Source organism: Coturnix japonica, chromosome 21, assembly GCF_001577835.2.
Source record: "Coturnix japonica isolate 7356 chromosome 21, Coturnix japonica 2.1, whole genome shotgun sequence".
In the NCBI taxonomy this organism is placed as follows: domain Eukaryota; kingdom Metazoa; phylum Chordata; class Aves; order Galliformes; family Phasianidae; genus Coturnix; species Coturnix japonica.
The window spans coordinates 4,251,457-4,273,164 of NC_029536.1; the positions used below are offsets into that span (position 1 = coordinate 4,251,457).

Genomic DNA, 21,708 nt, shown 5'->3' on the forward strand with positions numbered 1-21,708 from the left:
CTCTGTGCTCGGCTCTGGGTTCTGCTTCCTCCCAGTTCCTGCTGGCTTTGGGGGATTTGGGTATGGGGGAAGAAAAGGGGCGGATGTATCCAGCAGTCAGTGAGGACAGACCCCATTTTCATGCAAAATGAGGTTTTTTTTGGTAAATCTACCCAAGCAGGTGCCGTCTGTCACCATGTAATGTTTCCTGTGGTGTAGAGTTTCCTATGGGTTTCCTTCTGTAGGGTTTCCTATGGTGCTGAGCCCGTCCCAGATGCAACCTTGGCTGAACCCATGGGAAAAGAAGTGTGGATAGGTTAAATAATAATAATAATAATTAAAAGGAGAGTCTTTCTTTGTAAGGGAAAGTCTCATCTGATCTTCCCATCTGATCTGCACCTGTAGGAAGCTGCGTGGGCTGGAAGAAGTAATAAGCAATGAATGGAGGAGCTGCCCTGCATGGTTCAGCCCCAATGGGGACAAAGGCGATCCCAGTGGCAGCCCTGATCCCAACCCCAAAAAGGTGAATATTGAGGCCAATAGAACCCCCAAATTATGAATCCGGGTGCAGTCACAGCACTGCTTTGGGGACCTCCTGGAATCTGTAGGGCAAGATGACCCCATGTGAACAATCGGGGTCCCCAACCATCTGGGGACTATTGAGATCTTCCAACCTTCTGAGGTCCCTCCACCATAACCAAGGGGATTACTGGGGTCCCCAATTTGTGGGATCCCTCCTCCATCACCAAAAGGACTATTGGGGTCCCCGACCATTTAGAGAATAACTGGCATCCTCCAACCTTTTGGGATCCCTCCACCCATAGCCAAGAAGACTATTGGGATTCCTAATTTGTGGGACAATTGGGATCCTCCAACATTTTGGGGTCTCTCCACTCATAGCCAAAGGGACTGCTGGGGTCCCCAGTTTGGGGGTCTATTGAGGTCCTCCAACCTTTTGGGTGTTCCTCCACCATAACCAAGAGGAGACTATTGGGGTCCTCAGTTTGGGGGTCTATTGAGTTCCTCCAACCTTTTGGGGTCCCCCCACCCTTTATGATCCCATCCACTCACGCTGAATCAATCACCACATCCCCACCCTGTAGGTGTTCTCCCATCGAACACCCCAACGACCCCCCATCCCCGCTGACTATTAACACCCATTAATTACTCAGCAAATCACTCCTCCTTTTGTCTCATTTTCCCTTTTTTTATTGGTACATCATTGCAGAAATAGCCCTGTGTGTGGAGGACAGTGCACCAGACACGATATTCCCATAAAGGAGGAGAGGACACCCGGCCGCGCTCCATCATTCCGAGCCGCGAACATACAACAAAAATCACCCTCATCACAAGAGGGGAATATATATATATATATCTTATTTTTTTTCCCTTTTTTTTTTCTTATATAGATATATTTTTTTTTGCATCTCATGCGAAATAGTTAAAAATGAAGAATTAAAAAGAGAAGGAGAAAGAAAAAAGACCCCACAAGAGCCCGACGGAGCCCCGCGTTTTGGCACTCGGGATGACAGCAGTTGAGAATCCGGTTTCCTTACAGACGGTCTGTGAGAGAGAAGGGAAACGCCACGAGAGAAGAGAAAGGAACCAAACGAAGGTCACCCACACCACACTGCACGGCTGTAAGGAAAGCTGCCACCCCATAGACATCCTCCCATCGCTCCCTTGTGCAAGCGCCAGTCAATTAAAAACCCCATTCACCCCCCAACCCCCCATCAAACAAACCCCATCCCTTTATAAAAGTTTCTTTCCCCCCCACCCCCACCCCAACCCCTTTGTCAACCTCAAAACGAAACGGGGAGATCTATAGGTTTTATAGCATTCGCCAACATCCAAAGACATCAAATGAAAAACCAAAAGGAACGGAGAGCCGGGAAGGGAACCTTTGCTTGGGTTCCACCGCCTGAAAATAGGGGATCGGGACCCCCATGGGGCGGCCCCACGGCTGAACAGCATCGGGGGGCATTTAGGAGTGGTTGGAAGGGGGGGGGGGATGATGAAGATGATGTTTTTGTTCTTGATTTTTTTTTGTTCTTATTTGTCGGTGTTAATTTTGCAGTGGATTGGGGGGATTCTGAGCCGCTCGTCCTCACGCCGGCGCCGCTGGGATTTTGGCCGATAACCTCAGAGAGCAGAAAATCCCTCCCGAGGGGGGGACATTTACACGCCGGGAGGGGCCTTTTCGGTGAGGTTTTGTAGCACGTCGTCGATCCTATCGTCTTCGATAACCACTGGAAGGACGGAGGGAAACGGGAAAACAAAAGGACGGCCGTCAACGCGGCGTGGCAGAACCCGGTACCCGAGGATGGATTGGGGTGGTGGGATGCCGGTATCCGGGGAGGGACGGGGGATGCTCAGAGTCCCCGAGGATGCCCGGAGCAAGGTGAGCACCTCAGGGCACGTCCCTGGGCTGGGACTGATCGTATCGCGTCCCCCAAGGGATGCTCAGCCCCGGTTCTTCGGGGAGAGCCCCAGGGTGCGGGATGTGCTGCATCCCAGCGGTGCAAGGTGAGCCCCCTCCTCTCCTCCCGCCCAATAGTGACGAGCAGGACGAGCACCCCCGGGGTCCCCGCTACGGAATGAGCCGCATTCCCGGGCTGCCGCTGACCCGCTCCCCCCACCCCAGGCTGTCCCCGGGGTGCCCCCATCACCGTCCCCGCTCACCCACCTCTCTTGCTGCGCCCGATCTGCCCCAGCTTGGGGGGCCGCTTTCCCTGCCCGGCCGCCAGCAGCGCGTCGGGGCCGTGGCGGAGGGGCACGGGGAAGGGCAGCTCGCCCCCCGCCGCGCCCCCCGCCAGCTGCCCCCCGCCGTACGGCGGCCCCTCCGCCATGGCCGGGGCGGCGGTGGCGGCGGTGGCAGAGGGGGGCCCGGCGCCGCCCCCCCCCCCCGACAGCCTCCCGGGCCGCGGGGGGTCCCGAGCCCCCCTGGGGCTGCGGCTCGGCGGAGCGGGGCGGCCGCCCCGTCACATCCCGGCGCTGCCCGCCCGGCGCTGCCCGCGGCTCCGGCGGTTCCGCGGCGGCGGAATCGGTGGCGGCGGCGATAGAGGAGCGGGGGGCGGGAGCGGGGCGGGGCGGCTCGGGAACGCCCCCGGGATGGGCCGGACCCCCCGAACCCCCCCCAACCCTTCAACCCCTCCCTGAGGGTGCGGGGATCCCCCGAGCCGGGAGGGGGTGGTGCCCCGGAACCGACCCAGGGAGCCCGGAGCGTCTCGGGGGGGAGCCCGGCGCTGCCCGTGGGAGCGCGGCTGTCCCCGTGCGTGGCCCCATTTGTGTCCCTGTGTCGTGTCCCCATGACGTGTCTGCACGGCATCTCCCCGTGCCGCGTCCCCATGCCATGTCCCCATACCACCTCCCCATGCTGGGTCCCCATGCCATGTCCCTAAGTGTTTTACCTATGCCATGTCCCCGTGCTGGATCCCTATGCCCCATCCCCATACCGCATCCCCATGCCATGTCCCTGTACTGTCTGTATGCCACGTCCCCATGCCACATCCCTGTGCCCTGCACTGTGTCCCCTTGCCATGCCCCCAAGTCACATCCCAGTATCGTATCACTGTGGAATGTCCCCATGCCACGTCCCCATGTTGTCCCCCTGCACTGTGTCCCTACACCACATCCCTGCGCCACATCCACATGTCATGTCCCCATACAGTCTCCCTGTGCCACGTCCCCATTGGGGGGAGGGCGACAATAGGGACAGCAGCTGGCAACCAACAGGGACCCCAGCTCATTTAGGGGCAGAACAGCCCATTTTGGGGCAGAACAGCCCATTTTGGGGTCAGAAAAGCCCATTTTGGGGCAGAAGATGGCCATTTTGGGGCAGAAGATGGCCATTTTGGGGCAGAAGATGGCCATTTTGGGGCAGCTGAATGCCGGGGCTCCTGTGTTTTTGGGGCTGGGGATGCAGCCGCAGTCCCGCTATCAGCTCCTTGCATAACGCTGCGTCTGCTCCCGCATCCCGCGGGGGAAGCTGGGGAACAGGAGGTAAAAGGCAGCGGGGGCAGCGCAGCCCCCAGGAGCTTATTTTGGGCGCTGCGGGGATGGCTGCGTTCCCTGCAGCCCCCATCGCAAGACCCGCACGGGGTTTGGGTGGAAAAACCGGCTTTTTGGCACTGCATGGGGTAAGAAAAGAATCCCCTCCTGTGGAGCCGGGGAGATGAGCCTGGGCTCAGCCGGGGTGATGGATTTACGGCAGAGGGAGAAGGGAAGGAGACGAGCCGCCGTCGCTGCGGATGTTTGTTATTTCTGCCTTTTATTCCGCAGCGGGAGCGCATCGCCACCTGCAGCCCGGCTGGATGCGGCTCTTCAAGCTCTGCCTACGGGGTTATTCCGCACCCTGCTCCAACCTCAGGCTCCTCCGATAGGAAAGGGAGAACGCCCGGCCCCACCTGGGATGGATGGAGCTTCGTACAGCTCGCATAATGCAGAGGGAGGAGAGGAAGGCAGCGCAGCGCCCTCAGGGCTGCAGGGATGGAATGAACCGGGACAAACGAGCTTTTTCAAAGGGTTTTATTACATCCTGTGCCGTACCCCGACCCAAACCCTGCTGCGGAATCAAGCGGAGCTCTGCCACGGCGCCATGATCACATTCTGGTGTGACACAATCACAAGTGGCCAAAGCTCAGCCCTGGGGTAGTGCTGGCAGGAGGGGATGATGGAAACGCATGTGTTCATCATTTATCACAACAGCAGAAGCTCTCCTGACCCCCAGCTCCCACCCCGCAGGTCTCCTCATGTCTCATAACAGAAGGGGTATTTAATCACCAGGGTATCACAGAAACAAGCTGATTTTGTCCCCAGGAGCACCACTCCAGCCCTGAGCACCTGCAATCATTTCCAATCATTCCTCAGCTCCCTCCCCCTTCCCCAGTCCAAGATTCCACCCCCAGCCATCCAACACCCAGCAGCAAGAAGGGCAGGACGCAGGCGGACCCTCAGAGAGAGGGAGCTCTCCATAAAACACCCCCTTGAGATGCAACGCTTTAACTATTGTACAAGGGAACCACCCTGCTGATGGCCTGTCTGCAGATGGGGCACCTTTTGGGCTCTGGGAGGGCTCGGTAGCACTCAGTGCAGGAGCAGACGTGGCCACACTCCAGGAAGACACAGGATTTGGCGTTGCTCAGGCAGATGACACAGGCATTTTTCAGTGTCTCTCCACCCTCAGTGCTCACTTCACGCATCAGCCGCTCCTGAGCTTGCCTGAATTCCTGTTGCATCTGTTTGAGGTGCTGCCTCTCCCGGTGGTAACGATACTGTTTCCTTAAGAGGAAAAAGAGAACAGCACACGTAGCAAAACCAAAAAGGATGGTCAGGATCTTCCAAAGCTTGGCGTTCGATTCCTGTTTCCTCAGCAAAGCATCGAAATCGGAGCTGGTCAGGTAGTAACGCAGACCTTGCTTGGGTGGCTGCAGCTTGATGGTGTTGTTGTCCAGCACCAGCTCTCCGACACCAGTCAGTGCAGCTCCCACCTTCAGCATCTGCTCTGTTTCCTGAATGCCTTTGGGGCGCTCCCCGCTGATGTAGTGGCCGATGACATCGGGGAAGGATTGCACTGAGGGATGGAACTTCTCATGCACTGTCTCTAGGCTGAGCTCAGCAGCCTCCAGTGGTTTCATCACCCTCACGGCAACCCCGGTGCTGTCTTCCAATGGGGCCAAGTCGAAAGCTGTGGTGTTGGTTCTCTGGTGGATGATCTTCTCATAGTCATTCCTGGGGATAAAGAAAGCATTAGTGCTTTCACGCTGGCAATCCAGGCTGGGTTGGGTGATCCAACCCCATGGCATGGGTTGATAATCTTTAAGGTAGCCTCCAAGCTGATATAATCTTGAGTTTGATAATCTTTAAGGTTCCCTCCAACCTAAGCCAGGTAGCAGGGAAACACCACAGCTTTCAACACAGCAACATTTATCACTCTGCCTGTGCCCCCCATGCAAAACCTGCTGCTGTCACAAGGCAAAGAGCTCAGGGGCAGCTAAATCCTCATCACCTCCACAGCCACGATGACTCCACAATACCATCAAGCTTCCCATTCTCTGCTTTATTAGGCTGCTCAGTGCAGTGCAGGGATGCTCCATTTGGCTGCTTGGGGTGGCCTCCAGCTGCCATATGTGTGGGGTGGAGGGTACAACCCTGAACTTCCAGAGCTCAAGGAGTGTTGAGACATTGCTCTAAGGCTTAAGGTTCTGATTTCAGGTCCTTATGGGTCCCTTCCAACTTGGGATGTCCTATGGTTCTATATAGGTACGTACCAGAGGTGGGTCGTTCGGTTCCATACCATCTTGTGCTCCTGCAGTGTCAGCCTCTGCACGACGCCCTTGCAGTTGTCCACAAACTGGCTGCTCAGGGTGTCCCTGACAGAACGTACCACACCTGGAACACGTGGAGTGGTTGAGTTGTGGGTCAAGTCTCTTTTATTGTCATGGGGGAAGATTAGCTCAAATTCCAGCCCCAAAGTGCTTTATTTTTTAAGGGGAGGGAGGTACAGGCCCAGAACTCAGCCCCACAGGGCTCTGGGATACGTTTAACTCAAGTTCTAGTCTTTCACTCCCATGATTTTGGATGGGGACAGGTTAAATCCCAGCCCAAATGTGTCTTGTGGAGGTGGTGGAGGTCTTAGCTCAAATCTCAGCCCCCACTGCACGTTTTTGGGGGAGAGAAATAGCCCAAATACCACCTTCACGGGGCGTTTTTTTGGTGGGGAAGTAGCTCAAATGCCGGCCTCGTTGGGGCATTTTGGGGACCAGATTAACTCTGGGCCTCTGGGGTGGGTTTAGCCTAAATTCCATAATCCCATCCCCAAGGATTCTGGAAGGGGACAGGCTAAATTCCAGCCCTGTAGTACCTTTATGAAGGGATCAATCCCTACACGACCTTTGGGGTACATTCAGCCCAAACCCCAGCCTTTCACCCCATAGTTTTGCAGGAATCAGGCTATATTTAAGCTCCATAGGGATGCCAGCCCAAACCCCAACCTGCATTGCATACGGAAGGAACTAACCCTATCCCATACCCCAGAGCCTTCTATTAGGGCTGGAGTTTTCCCCCTTTCATTTGGAAGGAATCACAGCCCATCCCCTTCCCTGGGTGTGTGTCTGTGAAGGAGGAGCCTGCACTACAGGGCAGTGCTACCCCATTTCTGGTGCAAGAAAGCAGATTTTAGGGCAAAACCCTTTGAGCCAAAGGGGAGATGTGGAAAGAGACCCAGCCTTTAGCTATACCAATACCTTCAATGACAGCATAAGGCACACAGCGGCCTGGTGCCTCCAGCAGCACGGCCCGCAGCTCCCCGTCCAACCGCAGCCTCCGGGCTCCCTATGGGACATAAGGAGCCGAGGATCAACCACTAGGCCCAGGCTCAGGACTAGGCCGCGGCCTAGGCCCGAAGCAGCCATTACGGCCTTTAGCAGCCCGCATCCCGGTCCAGGAGCACCCGTACCCACCTGTAGGCCTCGGGAGAGCCGGGTCTGCTGCCGGTACACCGAGTAAAGCAGCGCTGTCAGCCCCGTACCGGCCGCCAACAGCGCGGCCTGCAAGGCCGAAGGCCGCCCGCTTCCTTCCATCTCCTCCATTACCGAGGCAACCGAGCGGCGCTGAGTGATGACGTCAAGCGAGCGGCGCTCTGGAAGCAACTCCGTTACCATAGAGTGTGCGGTCCTCCGAGTTATGGCTGTAAGGTTTCCTGGTAGAGCCCCCCAATACAGCCCCGCCAAACCCTATAGGGCCTTTGGGGTGGGTATAATTCAAATCCCAACCTTTTACCGCAAGATTTTAGGGCAGGATAGCCCATATCCCACACCCATTGGGCCTTTGGGGTGGATTTAGCCTAAATCCCATACTCTCACCCCAAGGATTTTGGAGGTGGATAAGCTAAATCCCAGCCCTATAGGACCTTTTGTGTGGGGTTGGCCTATATCTCAGCCTTAAAGGGCTTTCAGAGGATGTTTAACCCAAATCCCAGTCTTTCACCCCAGGATGCTGGTTATATCTCAGATATAACCCTGCATAGGTTTATTTATAGGGGTGTTAGCCCAAATCTTGGCCCCATAGTGCTTTCGGGGGCCAGTTATCTCAAACCACAGTCCCATAGAGCTCTATAGAGCCCACAGAGTGTGGGGGCAGCCCCCAAAGCTCAGAGGGAATCAGGACCACAGCCCACCCCCTCCTTGGCTGCTGTATGTGGGGGGAGCTCACACAAACCCCATCCCACTGGTGCATCCCCTTCCTCAGTCTATGGGGCAGCAGTGCCCCTTGTTCCCCCTCCCACCACCCCACTTATTCAGCTCCTTCCACCGTGCCCCCCTCATTGCTGCTCCTGTCAAGGCAGATAGAGCAGGAACTGGGTGAAAAAAAAAACATTTTTGTGTAAAACTCCACTGATTTAGGTTCTCTGGGCTGTATTTTCCCCCCAGTTTCAGGCCTGGGATCCACATTGCAGCCTCCCCCCCCAACCCAAAGCGTGGGCCTGCTCTATTTAAACCCCACCATTGCCATGGCAACATGAGCATCACACCACGTAGAATGGCATGGAAGGTGCAGAAACCCCTCTCCCCTCCCTCCCCCCCCCACTGTGGGGTGGATATTTTACCCCGAGAAGTGCAAAAAATGGGTAAATACAGAACAGAAAAGCAACAAACCATCGCGAGTCTTCCAGGCTGGCGAGAGACAGGTGCTGTCACAGGCAAAAAACACACATTGGGTTTATTTCCAGGAGAGGGATGGGGGGATCCAGCTGCATCCCCCCCTTTAAGAGCAAAGGGACGTAGCCCTATAGTCCAGCTGTGTCCCGAGTGCACCCGGTATGGCCAAAGCAGTGGATGAATGCTCAGCATATGGGGGCCCTTGGGCCACGCAAGCTGCACCCCCGCATCTCACTGGCCAAAGAGACCACGGTGGGACCCCCGTCCCCCCACGTGCCCCCCGTCTCCTCCTCGTCCTCCTCCAGGATGGAGCTGAGCCGTGGGGCGCAGCGGGCGCGTTCAGCCGGCGGGCGGTAGGGACACTTGGCATTGAGCAGCCTACGAAGGGGCACCAAGGGGACGATGGCTTCACCCAGGAGCTGCTGCTGGAGGCGCCGGCCGTCGTTCTGCCTTTTGAGCCTCTTGAATTCATCGAAGGCTGAAGCGGAGGTCTGGAAGAGGAGCAGGGCCATGGCGCGCGCGGTGGCGGCTTTGGGGACGAGGACGGCGTGACAGCGTAGCACCACGGCTTTGTTCTTCACCTGGTGCCGGTAAACCCAAGCAAACACCTTGGGGTGCCGGCGGTCAGCTGTGCAGTAGGTGATGCGGTGCAGCAGGTAAGCGTGGCCTGACCTCCGGGCACCCTTCTCACCCGGTGCCATACGGATGCCATGCGGCCCTAAGGTCAGCTTCATTTTGGCCCCACCGGCTCCCGCGTCGCTTTTGGCCCATATTTTGCCCACCGCCTCCTCCGTGCATCCCTCTCCTTTGGCGTGCAGCGTGACGGCGTTACCCAGGTAGCGCACGGTGTAGGTGGGATCCTCCTTGTTCAGCTCCACTTTCTGCCTCCGGCCTCCAAACACAGCACCCAACCTCTCCAAGGGGCATTCGGGCAATAAATCGGGGCAGGAGCGTATGAAACCAGCCAGCAATGAGGCATAGCCCAACCCTGGCCCCAAGCTTTTCCCTTTGCACTTACGCTCGTTTTCCACCAGCACGAACTTGCTGCGGCGCCAGGGCAGCATCACCTCGCTGCCGGATCCCGATCCTGACCCAAGGGGTCGGTCCCCGTATCCCGTTCCCAAGGGTCGGTCCCCAGCGGGATGCGTTGGGTGAGGATGCAACGCTGCTGCTGCTGCTGCTGCTGCTGCAGAACGGAGCGCTGCTCCACCTCCCCAAAGCGTGGAGAGGAGGGAGAAATGCATCGGCGCACACGGAGAGATGCTGCTGCGCTGCTGCTGCCGGAGGGAGATGAGGCTGCTCCGCTACGGGGAGAAAGAGCTGCCCCTGCGGAGTGCAGAGCCCAAAGAGCGATAACGACGTTTAGCCATGCAACCCCTGCTGATAATGGGTTTGGGGAGATCCCTTTGGGTTTTGGGGGTGATTCTCCCTTGGATTTTGGGGAGATCCCTTTGGGTTTTGGGATGGTTCCCCCTTGGATTTTGGGATGCTGCCCCCTTTGGGTTTTGGGATGGTTCCCCCTTGGATTTTGGGGAGATCACTTTGGATTTTGGGGTGATTCTGCTTTTGATTTTGGGGAGATCCCTTTGGGTTTTGGGATGGTTCCCCCTTGGATTTTGGGGTGCTGCCCCCTTTGGGTTTGGGGAAATCCCTTTAGTTTTTGGGATGGTTCCCCCTTTGATTTTGGGGAGTCCCCTTTGGATTTTGGGGTCTCCCAGTGGGATTTTGGGGTCTCTAAGTGGGATTTTGGGGTACATCCCCCTTTGGGCTTGGGGAGATCCCTTTGGTTTTTGGAGTGATTCTCCCTTTGCGATTCTGGGGAGATTCCTTTAGGTTCTGGGGTGGTGTTTCCCCTTTTGATTTGGGGAGATCCCTTTTGTTTTGGGGTGATTCTCCCTTGATTTTGGGGAGATCCCTTGGTTTTGGGATGGTTCCCCCTTGGATTTTGGGATGCTGCCCCCTTTGGTTTTGGGGAGATCCCTTTAGTTTTTGGGGTAGTTTCCCCTTGGATTTTGGGGAGATCACTTTGGATTTTGGGGGATTCTCCCTTTGATTTTGGGGTGATCTGTTTGGTTTTTGGGATGGTTCTCCCTTGGATTTTGGGGAGACCCCTTTGGATTTTGGGGTGCTGCCCCCTTGGATTTTGGGGTACATCCCCCTTTGGGCTTGGGGAGATCCCTTTGGTTTTTGGAGTGATTCTCCCTTGGATTTTGGGGAGATCCCTTTGGGTTTTGGGGTGGTTTCCCCTTTGATTTTGGGGAGATCCCTTTGGTTTTTGGGGTGATTCTCCCTTGGATTTTGGGGAGATCCCTTTGGTTTTTGGGGTGGTTTCCCCTTTGATTTTGGGGAGATCCCCTTGGATTTTGCAGTGCAGCACCCTTTAGGTTTGGGGAGATCCCTTTGGATTTTAGGGCGATTCTCCTTTGATTTTGGAGAGATCCCTTTGGTTTTTGGAGTGAGTCTCCCTTTGATTTTGGGGAGATCCCTTTAGGTTTTGGGGTGCTACCCCCTTTGATTTTGGGGAGATCCCTTTGGTTTTTGGAGTGATTCTCCCTTTGATTTTGGGGAGATCCCTTTGGGTTTTGGGATAGTTCCCCCTTGGATTTGGGGGCAATTCCTTTGGTTTTTGGAGTATTGATCCCTTTTGTTTTGCAGCATTTCTCCCTTTGATTTTGGGGGCAGTTCCTTTGGTTTCTGGAGTATTGATACCTTTGGGTTTTTCTTGATCCCTTTGGTTTTTGGGCACTCCCTTTGGGTGTTGAGGTGTCACTCCCTTTGGGCTTGGAGCAATTTCTTTGTGTTTTGGGGTGCTGCCCCCTGTGAGTTTTGCTCGATCCCTTTGTTTTTTGGAGTTTTACTCCCTCTGGGTTTCAAGCTATTCCTTTAGGGATTTGGGGTGGAGTCCCCTGTGGTTTTGGAGTGATCCCTTTGGGTTTTGGGTGATCCATTTTGTTGTTGAGGTATTAGTCCCTTTAGGTTTTGAGCTTTTGTTTTGGATTTTGGTGTTGTGCCCCATTAGGGTTTTGGGGTGTTTCTTTCTTTGGGGTTTGGGTGATTCCTTTGTGGTTTAGGGTGGTGCTCCCTTTGGGCTTTGGGTGATCCCTTTGTTTTTTGGGGGGTAGCTCCCCCTTTGATTTTGGGGCAATCCCTTTGGGTTTTGGGGTGGATCCTTCATTGATTTTGGTGTCATTCCTTTGGGTTTTGAGGTGGTATCCCCTATAGGTTCTGGTGTGGTATTTCCTTTGGCATTTGGGTGATTCCTTAGATCCTCCTTTATGTTTTGGGCAATCCCTTTGGGTTTTGGGTTGGTTCCCACTTTGTGTTTTGGGCGATCCCTTTGGTTTATGTGGTGTTGCACCCTTAAAGGTTTTCAAGTGGTCCTCCCTTTGCTTTTTGGGGTGGTGCCTCCTTTGAGTCCTACAAATAGCACAGGGGTGTGGGTGATTTTGGCTATGGAATAACCTTTTTTTTTCCCATTGCCATCATTAGGTTTCAGAGTGAACTAGGAAGGGGATCGTCCTATTAGCCCCATGTATGGGGATATCAGGGATGGGAAATGGTTCTCAACCACACAAGGGGGACGTGACCACCCCTTAGGATGGCGCAGAACAGTCCTTATCTGTGCTCAGCAATAGGATTGTGCAGCAGCAGGGGAAGGCAGCGTCAGGAAGACTTTCCATCCGCTTCCCCTGCTGTGTGTTGGCTGTCAATGAGAAACTAAGGGAGGAGGAGCGGGGGAGGGTTGGGAGGGAGGGATGAGAGGGAAATGTGCTATTTCTTGTTTGCAACCCAATGGTTTTCTTCCCTTTGACCTCTCTGTGGCTCCCCCCAGGACGTTCCTGGCACCAAATTCCTGCTGGGGAGGAAGGAAAACAAGGCTGTGTATGAAAACACTCCAGCTTAGAACACACAGACACACACATAAAAAGGGAAAACACAGAGAAAAATTGCTCAACCTCCACCACCCTGATCCCAATAACTCCAGGCTGGGGATGATGCCCAAGCGCACACGTGGGGCGTTATCCCTACAGGGCGTTGCAATCAGGGCAATATTTAACCACGTCGGCGTCATCGTGTGGGGCAGGCAGTGCAGACATGGAGGGCAGTGAGTGCCTTCAGCTGCTGCTTCGCCGCTGTCGTGAGGCCAAAGATTGTGCCTACTGCCCCTACAGCCGCTTCCCTGTGGGTGCCGCGTTGCTCACCGCCAATGGGGAGATCTTCTCCGGTGAGATATTGCTTTGGGGTTGTGGGGTAATGGTCTATTTGGGTTCCGGGGGGTCACTTTGGGATGGTGCCCCCCACTATGGGTTCTGGGGTGTTGGCTGTTTTGGGTTTGGCTTGAGCCCTGTGGGGTTTTGGGGTGGTGGAGCCTTTGGGTTTGGAGTGATTCCCTTGGGGTTTAGGGTGGCATTCGCTTTGATAATCTCTTTTATGTTTTTCTGGGGGGCTTTTAGTGCCTCCTTTGGGCTTTGGGGTGGTTCCCCCAGTGATTTTGGGGCAAACACTTTGTGTTTTGGTGGTCCCCCTATGATTTTGAGGCAGTTCCTTTGGGTTTTTGTGTGGTTCTCCCTTTGGGTTTTGGGCAATCCCTTTTGTTTTTGGAGCGTTGCACCTTTAGGTTTTCAGATGGTTCCCTCTTTGCTTTCTGGGGTGGTTCCTCCTTTGCTTTTTGGGTTGGTCCCCTCTTTGCTTTTGGGTTGGTCTGTTTGGGTGTTGGGGTGGTGCTCCCTTTGGGCATTGGGTGATTCCTTTGGCTTTTGGAGTGTTTCACCCTTTAGGTTTTGAGGTGGTTCCCCCTTTTCTTCTGGGGCAATCCCTTTACTGTTTGGGTGTTCCCTTTGCTTTACGGGGCAGTGTCCCCTTTGACTTTTATGCAATCCCTTTGCTTCTTGGCATGCTTCCCTCTTTGCTTTTTAGTCAATCCCTTTCCTTTTTGGAATGCTTCCCTTTTGCTTTATGGGGTGGTGAGTGATGCTGGTGCTTCCCTATAGGATGCAACGTAGAGAATGCCTGCTACAGCCTTGGGATGTGCGCTGAGCGTGCAGCCATCCTAAAAGCCATCTCCGAAGGGCACACACGCTTCAAGGCCATGGCCATTGCCAGGTGAGGCCATTGGCACCCATGGCACCACATCACTCTATGGGTTTTAGGGTGATGCCCCATTTGGGTTTTGTTCAATCTCTTTGGGGTTTTGGCGTAGTGCTCCCTTTTGGGGTGCTGCCCACTTTGGGTTTTGGCTGATCGCTTTGTTCAATGGGGTGGTTCTCCCTTTGAGTTTTGGGCAGTCCCATTGGGTTTTGGGGAATCCCTTTGGGTTTTGGAGTGTTCCGCCCTTTGGATTATTGGCTATTCCTTTGGGCTTTGGGGAGGTACCCCCTTTGAGTTTGGGGTGATCCCTTTGCTTATTGGGATGGTTCTCCCTCTAATTCTGAGGCAATCTCTTTGGTTTGGGGGGTGATTCCCCCTTTGATTTTAGGGCATCCCCTTTGGGCTTTGTGGTGGTGCCCCCTTTGGGTTTTGGGTAATACCCTTTGGGGAGGTGCCCTATTTAGGTTCTGGGTGATTTCATTGGGTTTTGGGTGATCCCTTTCTTTTCCAGTGTGGTTCCACCTTTAGTTTTGGAGCGATCCCTTTGGGTCTGGGGGAATCTCTTTGGGTTTCTATGTCTGATTCCCTTTGGCTTTTGGGATGGAGTGATACTGAACCTGGTGTGGCTCTTTTGCTTTGGCAGTAACATGTCAGACTTCATCACGCCATGCGGGGCCTGCAGACAGGTGATGAGAGAGGTGAGTGGAGCCCCTGCCATGCTGGGGGCATGGAGGGCCACAAGGAGCTGCAGGCCACCATGGATGGGGGCCACCCCTCCATCTCTGGGCTGAACAAACTAAGGGAGCCCAGCAGTTGAGCTGAGCTGTGGGTGCTGCAGCATGGATTCCCTATTGACCCTCTCTCCTGCTTTTCTCCTTGTAGTTTGGCACAGACTGGGACATCTACCTGACCAAACCTGATGGCACCTACATTGTGAAGACACTACGGGAGCTCCTGCCACTCTCCTTTGGCCCCGAGGACCTGCAGAAGGCATGAACTGCACACCTGCATTTCCCTTTCAGCACCTTGGATCACTCCCCCTCTATGCAATTGACTCCATTGGGGACAATGGAGTTTGCTCCATGGGTGTTGCTTGGATCCAATGCAGCCCAACAGGGGATAAAAAGCAATATCAGCTCCAGTTCCCAGCATTATCCAGCAGCCATTTGTGCACTGTGTTCACCGTGCAGCCAATGTGATGCCACAGCTCCTTTTTTTAGCCTATTTTTCTCCTTTCTCTCTATATTTTTGCTTGCTTTCGTGAGGACAAAGAGCAATTCCTTGACAATGAAACAGCAATGGAACAAAACCCAATGACGTGTTACTTTAACGAGGCATGCTGTGCTCTGTGCCCTGTTGGACCATGCCCTGCGTGCTCAGTGCTGTGTGCACTATGCCCTCCATGCACTCACTGCACTCCATGCACCAATGCATGCTGCACCAATGCAACCTGCAGCAGCACCTTAAGCCCTCACCTTGCGCATGCGCATTGCGCATTACGCGCTTCCTCGTAGCCACGCCCCCTTCCTCATAGCCACGCCCCCTCCCCATAACCACGCCCACTTTCCCTGTAGCCCCGCCCCTTCCGCTTCCGCCTTCTTCCCGCCTCTTCCTGAGGCGCTCGGTGGCCGCCATGTTGTTTCGGGTGCTGTTATCCCGGGCCTACCGCCTGCTGCCCGGCCGCCGCCCCCTCCCCATCCCCGTCCCCCCTCCTGTCCCCTCAGCCGTTCCTCCATCTTCCCTCTTTTCCCGGCTGCCATTCGGCCGCTTCTTCTCCTTCAGACGCCCGGCTGGCCTAGCGGCAATGGCGGTGCGGAGGGTCCGGGCCGGGCCTTGTATGGCGTTGGCGTTGGGGCTGGCGCTGTTGGAGCCGCCGTTGGAGGAACAACGAAGAGCGAGGGCGGCGTGTGGCCGGATCCAGGTGTGGGGCTACGGGGAGGGGTTGGACGTGATGAGCTTAGTGGCCTTTTCCAGCCTTAGGGGGGTTCTGTTGTCCCCATGGTTACAGCCTGAATGGCAGCCTCTGGCTGCGGCTTTCGGTCTGTCTTTGTGTGTGGAATCGCTGTATTATTGGGTTGGAAGGGATCTCGGAGCCCATTCAGTACCAACCCGTGCTTTAGGCTGGTTGAAAATAAGGCCATTTTGCACTTAACAGTCACTTGGGCTTTCCTGGTTGATTAAAAGGCATTTTGCTCTTTCCAAGCACTCCAGCTTTCCTTTATTGTGCAGTCTTTGCAGAATCACAGAATGACCCGTGTTGGAAGGGACCTCAAGGATCACGTAGTTCCAACCCCCCTGCCTGGCAGGGCTACCAAACATACACCTTTACTAGATCAGGTTGCCCAGGGCCCCGTCCAACCTGGCCCTGAACACCCCCAAGGACGGGGCATCCACAACCTCCCTGGGCAGCCCGTTCCAGGGCCTAACCACTCTGCTAGTAAACAACTTTCCCCCTAACATCCAACCTAAATCTTCCCTCTTTCAACTTAAAACCATTTCCCTGTGTCCTGCTATTGTCAGCCCTTTTGAAGAGTTTACTCCCCTCCTGGGAGTAAGTTCCCTTCAGGTATTGAAAGGCTGCAGTGAGGTCACCCCGCAACCTTCTCTTCTCCAGGCTGAACAAACCCAACTCCCTCAGCCTGTCAATAAACTGAATAGTCTTGAATAAACTGAATGCTTTTCTCATTCCACTTTTCCTTCGTTTTTCCTTTCAGACGGTGTTTGTTGGGAAGAACAAGGCGCAGAAAGATCCGCTGAGCTCTTTGCGATGGCGGGGCTTTAAGCTGGAGGATTATCTCATCGGGCAGCCCCTTGGGAAGGGCTGCAATGCTGCTGTCTATGAAGCAACTATTCCTTCATCCCTCCATCGCCAGGGGAGCACACAGAGCTCAGCTCTGCCTGTGTCTGAAAAGGAGCCGGCAGATAAAAGCCAACAGCAAGCTGCCTTCCCCCTGGCTATCAAAATGATGTGGAACATCTCGGTAAGGAGTCAGCTCTTAACATCCTCCTTGTGTGTCTGGATATGCCCAGAGTTAGGTTACACAGGGCAACCTGATGTGGTGAGGGGCCACCCAGCCTACATAATGTCTTGGAACTGGATGATCTTTAAGGTCCTCTCCAGTCTAAGCCATTCGATAAGGACAAGACATTGAATGCCTGTTGTTAGTGACAAGTCACACAGCCAGTCATTATTCCTGTGGAGCTGACAGCACGTTGCTGTTGCAGGCTGACTCTTCAAGTGAAGGCATCCTGCGCAATATGCACCGAGAGCTCGTTCCAGCCACACAGACTGCTTTAGCTGGGGAATATGGAGCCATCTCCCATCGCAGGTACAGTATCCATCGCAATGACAGCTGTTCTCAGGGTATTATGTGCTAATTTGATCCAGCTTGATCCATCGGTTTCGTTCTGCAGCACGTCTGTGCTGTACAGAATGCAGCTGGAGGTTTCTGTGATATCTTATGGGAAGAACTGAGCATGAATCCTTGGGATTATTCCATGTGTGTGTGTGCCTTAGCTAAATGGCACTGCCTTTGTTGGTGCTGTATGCCTCAGTTGCCATGCAAGAGCACGCTTCTGCCTATCCTAGTGACTTCCCTCTAGTGAGGGAACAGCGTAGCAGTGGTGCTGTTCAAATAGTAATTTAAAAGTCTTGTTTGCTTTGAGGAGCACTTGGCATGCAGGAGATACCTGCAGCTTGGCCGTGTGCTTCCCTCCAGTGTCTTAGTCTTGAAGAGTGTTGGAAGGACATGGGATGATTAGGAACCCATCTGCTTTGGGTCTGATGGGGCACTGTGCCTCAGCTTCCCCATGTGTAAAGTATGTAAATTGCATTGCTCTCTGATAATGAGTAAGTTAACTGTTGGAAAAGCAGTGAGAACGTACTCCACAGTCCAGACTGCCTGATTTACACTTGAAATATGTCTCAGTTGACAGTATAGATGAATAACAAATGCTGCTTGGTGTGTTGTTACCCTGGGAATGCAATGAAGCCAAAGGACTATCTGATGTTCAGAGAGGAGAGCTCTGTTTTGCAGTTGCATAGTCAGTAACCTGAATGCTTCCTGTCTGTGCTAGTAAATACGAGGTCTAAGGTGATATGTGGCAGTGTGAATCTGGCCTTTATTTTCAGTCTAAAAGGACAGGGTTAGTAGAAAATGAAAGGCTGCATGTTGAGTGTGAGTGTTTCTGCTTATCCATCACACTGCAGGAAATCCAGTCACAAGGTGACAGCAGAACAGACATATTTATCTGCTGCTTTGGAACCCTTTGGTGGAGGGGATGTACCATAGTAATGAAAAATAACCCTGGAGGTCATAGAGATCAGTGTAACTTATGTCTGTATCTTTACACAGAGAACCTGTCCTTGGGAGGAAGAGATTGAGACCTCATCCAAATATAATCCAGGTGATCCGAGCTTTCACATCCTCTGTCCCGTTGCTGCCTGGAGCCCTCACAGACTATCCTGATGTTCTTCCAGTGAGCCTGAATCCCAGAGGGATCGGTCGCAGCCACACACTCTTCTTAGTGATGAAAAAGTAGGTGGGGAGAAGCTTGTTGGGGGCTGGAACTTTGTGGGGTTGCCCAGCAGAGCTGTGTGTTCTGCTGCATGGGTCCTGCTAGAGATTTGGCCTGGGTTGTTGCCAGAAGTCAGAGTACACTCTTGGAAACGTGGCTTCTGAGAGCTGTTGAGATCCTTGAGATTTTAGCTCTTGTTCAACAATAAAGGCAAGCTGTCTGTGCTTGTGACTCAGAAATTGAAAGGCATGGCAAAGTTCAGGAGGAATTTGGCACTTCTAAGTGCAGTGTATCCCCAGCCAGACAGCACTGAAGTCAAATGGGAAAGGAAAGGCTTCTGGGATGCTAATTCAGGTATCATCTGTGTTCTGACCAGCTATCCGTGCACCCTGTGCCAGTATTTGAAGGACAACAGCCCAGATACCCGACTGTCCACCATGATGATTTTGCAGTTGTTGGAAGCCGTGGATCATCTCGTTCGACACGGGATAGCACACAGAGACCTGAAGTCTGACAACATCCTGGTTGAGTTTGATTCTGGTATGTAGATCACTGGGTGTAAGGCTGTGTCTGTGGACATAGAAGGTTGTGCTGTAACCTGAGGGAGAGGTGCAGGATGTGCTGCACAAGCAAAGCAAGTGTTGGCTTGAAGGCATACAGGACTGCCATGCTCGCATTGCTGGCATTAGGCTGTGTCATTCCTCACTGGCCAGACAGCACAAAGCAGTTCTTAAAATGCTGCTGTATCCTGCCATGGCTCCACATCTGTTGAAAGGCAGGGAACTGACAGAGTATTCAAACCAAAAGCAGCATTTTTTTTGTCACCAGCTTCTCCTGTTGGCCCCGTTAACCTGAGATTTTAATTACCTGAGCTCTTTTTCACTGTGACTGAAAATCAAACGGGCAGGAAACAACAGCATGGAGCCAGATCTTTGTAATTGAAAGTCTTGGTGCAGCAGCTGTGGCGGGCTTTCAGTGATGCTAATGCCATCTCTCTTGAAGGAAATGCTTCTCTGGAGCTCCACTGAATGCAGTTAGGAATGATTTAAAGCATTGATTTTTCCCTTTCAGAGTCAGGAGAAGTAATGTTTTTGCTTTGCAGTGTTTGGCTTGTCTTCAGGACAAGAACTGTGAACTCATGCCAGATTCCTCCAGCCTTTAGCTCAGATTCTATCTTTATAGCTTTTGCTGTAGGTAAAGATGAAGGTGAAAAGATTGTTTTCATCATTGAAGAGTTCCTTACCTTATGTGTCCCGGTTGTTAGGGTATCCATAGTGCCTGCTCCTGGTGCTTGTCTCTTGCAGCTGGGTGCCCCCAAGCTGAATGCTCACTGCTGTCCCTGTTGTTTGCAGCTGGCTGCCCCCGGCTGGTGATCACAGACTTCGGTTGCTGTTTGGCAGATGACAGCATTGGTCTGAGGCTGCCCTTCACCAGCATTGACATGGATCGTGGTGGCAATAGCTCTCTTATGCCACCTGAGGTAAATCTTCCCACAGCTGGTGCTGCTGGTTGTGGGTTTGTGCCGTTTCTGGGGATAAAAGCTTCAGCACCAGCTGAGGTGCAAATATATGAGAACTTGGCAAAGGGTGGGATTGGGTCTGCATAGAATGAATTGAATTTTCTTAGAATCCACACCCAGTATTTGTCAAATGGGTACTTTGACCACCAAATGAAAATCCATTGGTGTTTTGAGGCAGTGTTGACTTTTCCCACAAGAAAGTTTGTTCTGTAACCGTTTTCTCAGGCTCAATTCCATGTAGCTGTTAGGGGAGTTCCTGCAGCAGTCCTTGCATTGGGGCAGCACGTGGCTTTTGAACCAAGTTCAAGGTGGTTGTGGGATGATGAAGCAGTGAAAACCTAAGGCATGCCTACAGAAAATATTCATCTAGAGCTCTCTGTTGTAACTCTTTCATCTCATTGGACTTGTCATGCAGGTGACCACAGCATCAGCTGGTCCAGGCATGGTGATTGACTACAGCAAAGCTGATGCCTGGGCTGTTGGAGCAATTGCCTATGAAATCCTAGGCCTGCCCAATCCTTTCTACAGCTGTGGAGACTCGTTCTTGGAAAGCAGAAGTTACCGTGAGGAGGAGCTGCCAAACCTGCCTGATGCTGTGCCCTGTGAGGTGAAGCAAGTGATAAAGATGCTGCTTCAGAGGGATCCAAGCAAGGTCAGAAACTGCTGCCTTGAGGAAGTCAGTGGTTGCTGTTCATGTGTAGTTGCCTGAATAATAATAACTAAAGGCTTTTTTTGTTCAAAGCAACCTCAGAGAGGGTCTAGGGGACTTTTAGCAGTGCAGATGGGACAATATATGACCTGAGCGCAGCTAATTCTCCCTCTCACTCCTTTTGCAGAGATTGTCTGCTAGAGTTGCTGCTAACGTGCTCCACTTGAGCCTATGGGGTGAAAGCATTCTGGCATCCGAAGCCCTGAAGCCGGACCAGATGACTGCCTGGCTTCTCTGCCAGTCTGCAGCCACTTTGCTCATGGACGGACTGGTGGACAAAAGCAGGGTAGAAACCAAAATGAAGATGTGCTTTTTGGCCAACCTGGACTTCGAAGACCTCTGGACAGCAGTTTTCTTATTGCTGGCCTGGAGAAACCAGTCTGGGTGAAGAGTCCTACCTGGGTGTGGTGGATAAATGGCACTTTCTAAAAGCACATAGGAATCTGTCTTGTCTTGTCTGCCTGGAATCCTGTACTAACTTAGGGAAAATATCTTCAGGCCCTCATTAAGAGGTTGAGTTTATCTGTAGCGAGTTTTAGTACACGCTGCTTTTCTCTTCCTGCTAGAGGACGTGCCCTTGTCCCATCGTTACTCCTTCAGTCAGGGTTTGCAGGACGTGCAGGTGTCCTGGGGTATGTGCAGGGGTGTGTTATGTCAGGAGGTCACAGCTGGCTTCGAAGTCATGAACTGGGTGAAGCCAAGTTCCTTTTGAGAAGAGCATGTGTAGGGAAGGAGGTGCTGTCTGTGGTGAAGGAGGTGCTGTCTGGCTGCTCTTACACAGAAGTGTCAGATACTGCATGTAGAATGTAGTTGAGGGGCAGTGCCAGCTTAGGGAGTGTCCTGTGATGCTAACCTGCTTTATGTACCTGGTTTTGTGCTTAACAATCCTTTGGTTGGAGAGGATAGGAGACACCACTGTTGGAATGATAAGAGCCATGTTAATGAAAACATCGTTTTGATTTCATGTCTGTAATTGCGTTAAGGGGAGTTGGGGGGGAATGTTACTGCTGCTGGTTGCACAATAAATGGATGATGAAGTTCTGAGCTGAGTGTGTTGTTCAAATCCAGTTCATCTCTGCTCACTGGATCCAGGTCTTTGTGGAGGCTGCGAGGCCACGTAGTGCTGGTATCTCAAAGTCCTGTCCTGAAATATGTTCTTTTATTCCACCAAAGGGAGTTTCCAATGAGAGAAGCCCCCTCCTGTTTGAGGAATGAATTTTGCCTTGTGATTATGTGTA

At 53.2% G+C, this 21,708-nt stretch overlaps 5 protein-coding genes across 5 annotated transcripts; 2 read left to right on the forward strand and 3 right to left on the reverse strand.

Annotated features, from left to right (window-relative positions):
* Nucleotides 1-1,162: 1,162 nt before the first annotated feature.
* On the reverse strand, nucleotides 1,163-2,848 carry CAMK2N1 (calcium/calmodulin dependent protein kinase II inhibitor 1). The gene is made up of 2 exons (XM_015882825.2): nucleotides 2,666-2,848; nucleotides 1,163-2,228 (listed from the first exon to the last, which is right to left on the reverse strand). Exons 1-2 carry the CDS (start codon nucleotides 2,826-2,828, stop codon nucleotides 2,158-2,160), a joined length of 234 nt encoding a protein of 77 aa, XP_015738311.1. The 5' UTR covers nucleotides 2,829-2,848; the 3' UTR covers nucleotides 1,163-2,157.
* A 1,644-nt stretch (nucleotides 2,849-4,492) lies between these two features.
* MUL1 (mitochondrial E3 ubiquitin protein ligase 1) lies at nucleotides 4,493-7,614 on the reverse strand. The gene is made up of 4 exons (XM_015882461.2): nucleotides 7,440-7,614; nucleotides 7,224-7,311; nucleotides 6,249-6,369; nucleotides 4,493-5,709 (listed from the first exon to the last, which is right to left on the reverse strand). The coding sequence occupies exons 1-4, from the start codon at nucleotides 7,566-7,568 to the stop codon at nucleotides 4,980-4,982; spliced, it is 1,068 nt and encodes a 355-aa protein (XP_015737947.1). The 5' UTR covers nucleotides 7,569-7,614; the 3' UTR covers nucleotides 4,493-4,979.
* A 1,207-nt stretch (nucleotides 7,615-8,821) lies between these two features.
* Nucleotides 8,822-9,700, reverse strand: FAM43B (family with sequence similarity 43 member B). The gene has a single exon (XM_015882462.2). It carries the CDS (start codon nucleotides 9,698-9,700, stop codon nucleotides 8,822-8,824), a length of 879 nt encoding a protein of 292 aa, XP_015737948.2.
* On the forward strand, nucleotides 9,220-15,054 carry CDA (cytidine deaminase). The gene is given in 6 exon segments (XM_015882467.2): nucleotides 9,220-10,026; nucleotides 12,469-12,634; nucleotides 12,636-12,861; nucleotides 13,628-13,739; nucleotides 14,368-14,422; nucleotides 14,607-15,054. Coding segments are annotated over 6 exon segments (921 nt in total). The 5' UTR covers nucleotides 9,220-9,778; the 3' UTR covers nucleotides 14,721-15,054.
* On the forward strand, nucleotides 14,793-21,514 carry PINK1 (PTEN induced kinase 1). The gene is made up of 9 exons (XM_015882129.1): nucleotides 14,793-14,810; nucleotides 15,259-15,645; nucleotides 16,439-16,705; nucleotides 16,950-17,053; nucleotides 18,080-18,262; nucleotides 18,619-18,782; nucleotides 19,595-19,722; nucleotides 20,177-20,413; nucleotides 20,598-21,514. Exons 1-9 carry the CDS (start codon nucleotides 14,793-14,795, stop codon nucleotides 20,856-20,858), a joined length of 1,749 nt encoding a protein of 582 aa, XP_015737615.1. The 3' UTR covers nucleotides 20,859-21,514.
* Nucleotides 21,515-21,708: the final 194 nt, after the last annotated feature.

Coding starts and splice junctions, on each gene's coding strand:
- CAMK2N1 (XM_015882825.2), bottom strand. CDS start 2,828: ATGGCGGAGGGGCCGCCGTACGGCGGGGGGCAGCTGGCGGGGGGCGCG. Junction 2,229..2,665: donor GATCGGGCGCAGCAAGAGAG/GTGGGTGAGCGG, acceptor CCGTCCTTCCAG/TGGTTATCGAAGACGATAGG.
- MUL1 (XM_015882461.2), bottom strand. CDS start 7,568: ATGGAGGAGATGGAAGGAAGCGGGCGGCCTTCGGCCTTGCAGGCCGCG. Junction 6,370..7,223: donor GCCTTATGCTGTCATTGAAG/GTATTGGTATAG, acceptor CACGTGTTCCAG/GTGTGGTACGTTCTGTCAGG. Junction 5,710..6,248: donor AACCGAACGACCCACCTCTG/GTACGTACCTAT, acceptor CTTTATCCCCAG/GAATGACTATGAGAAGATCA.
- FAM43B (XM_015882462.2), bottom strand. CDS start 9,700: ATGCTGCCCTGGCGCCGCAGCAAGTTCGTGCTGGTGGAAAACGAGCGT.
- PINK1 (XM_015882129.1), top strand. Junction 16,706..16,949: donor AAATGATGTGGAACATCTCG/GTAAGGAGTCAG, acceptor TTGCTGTTGCAG/GCTGACTCTTCAAGTGAAGG. Junction 19,723..20,176: donor GCTCTCTTATGCCACCTGAG/GTAAATCTTCCC, acceptor CTTGTCATGCAG/GTGACCACAGCATCAGCTGG.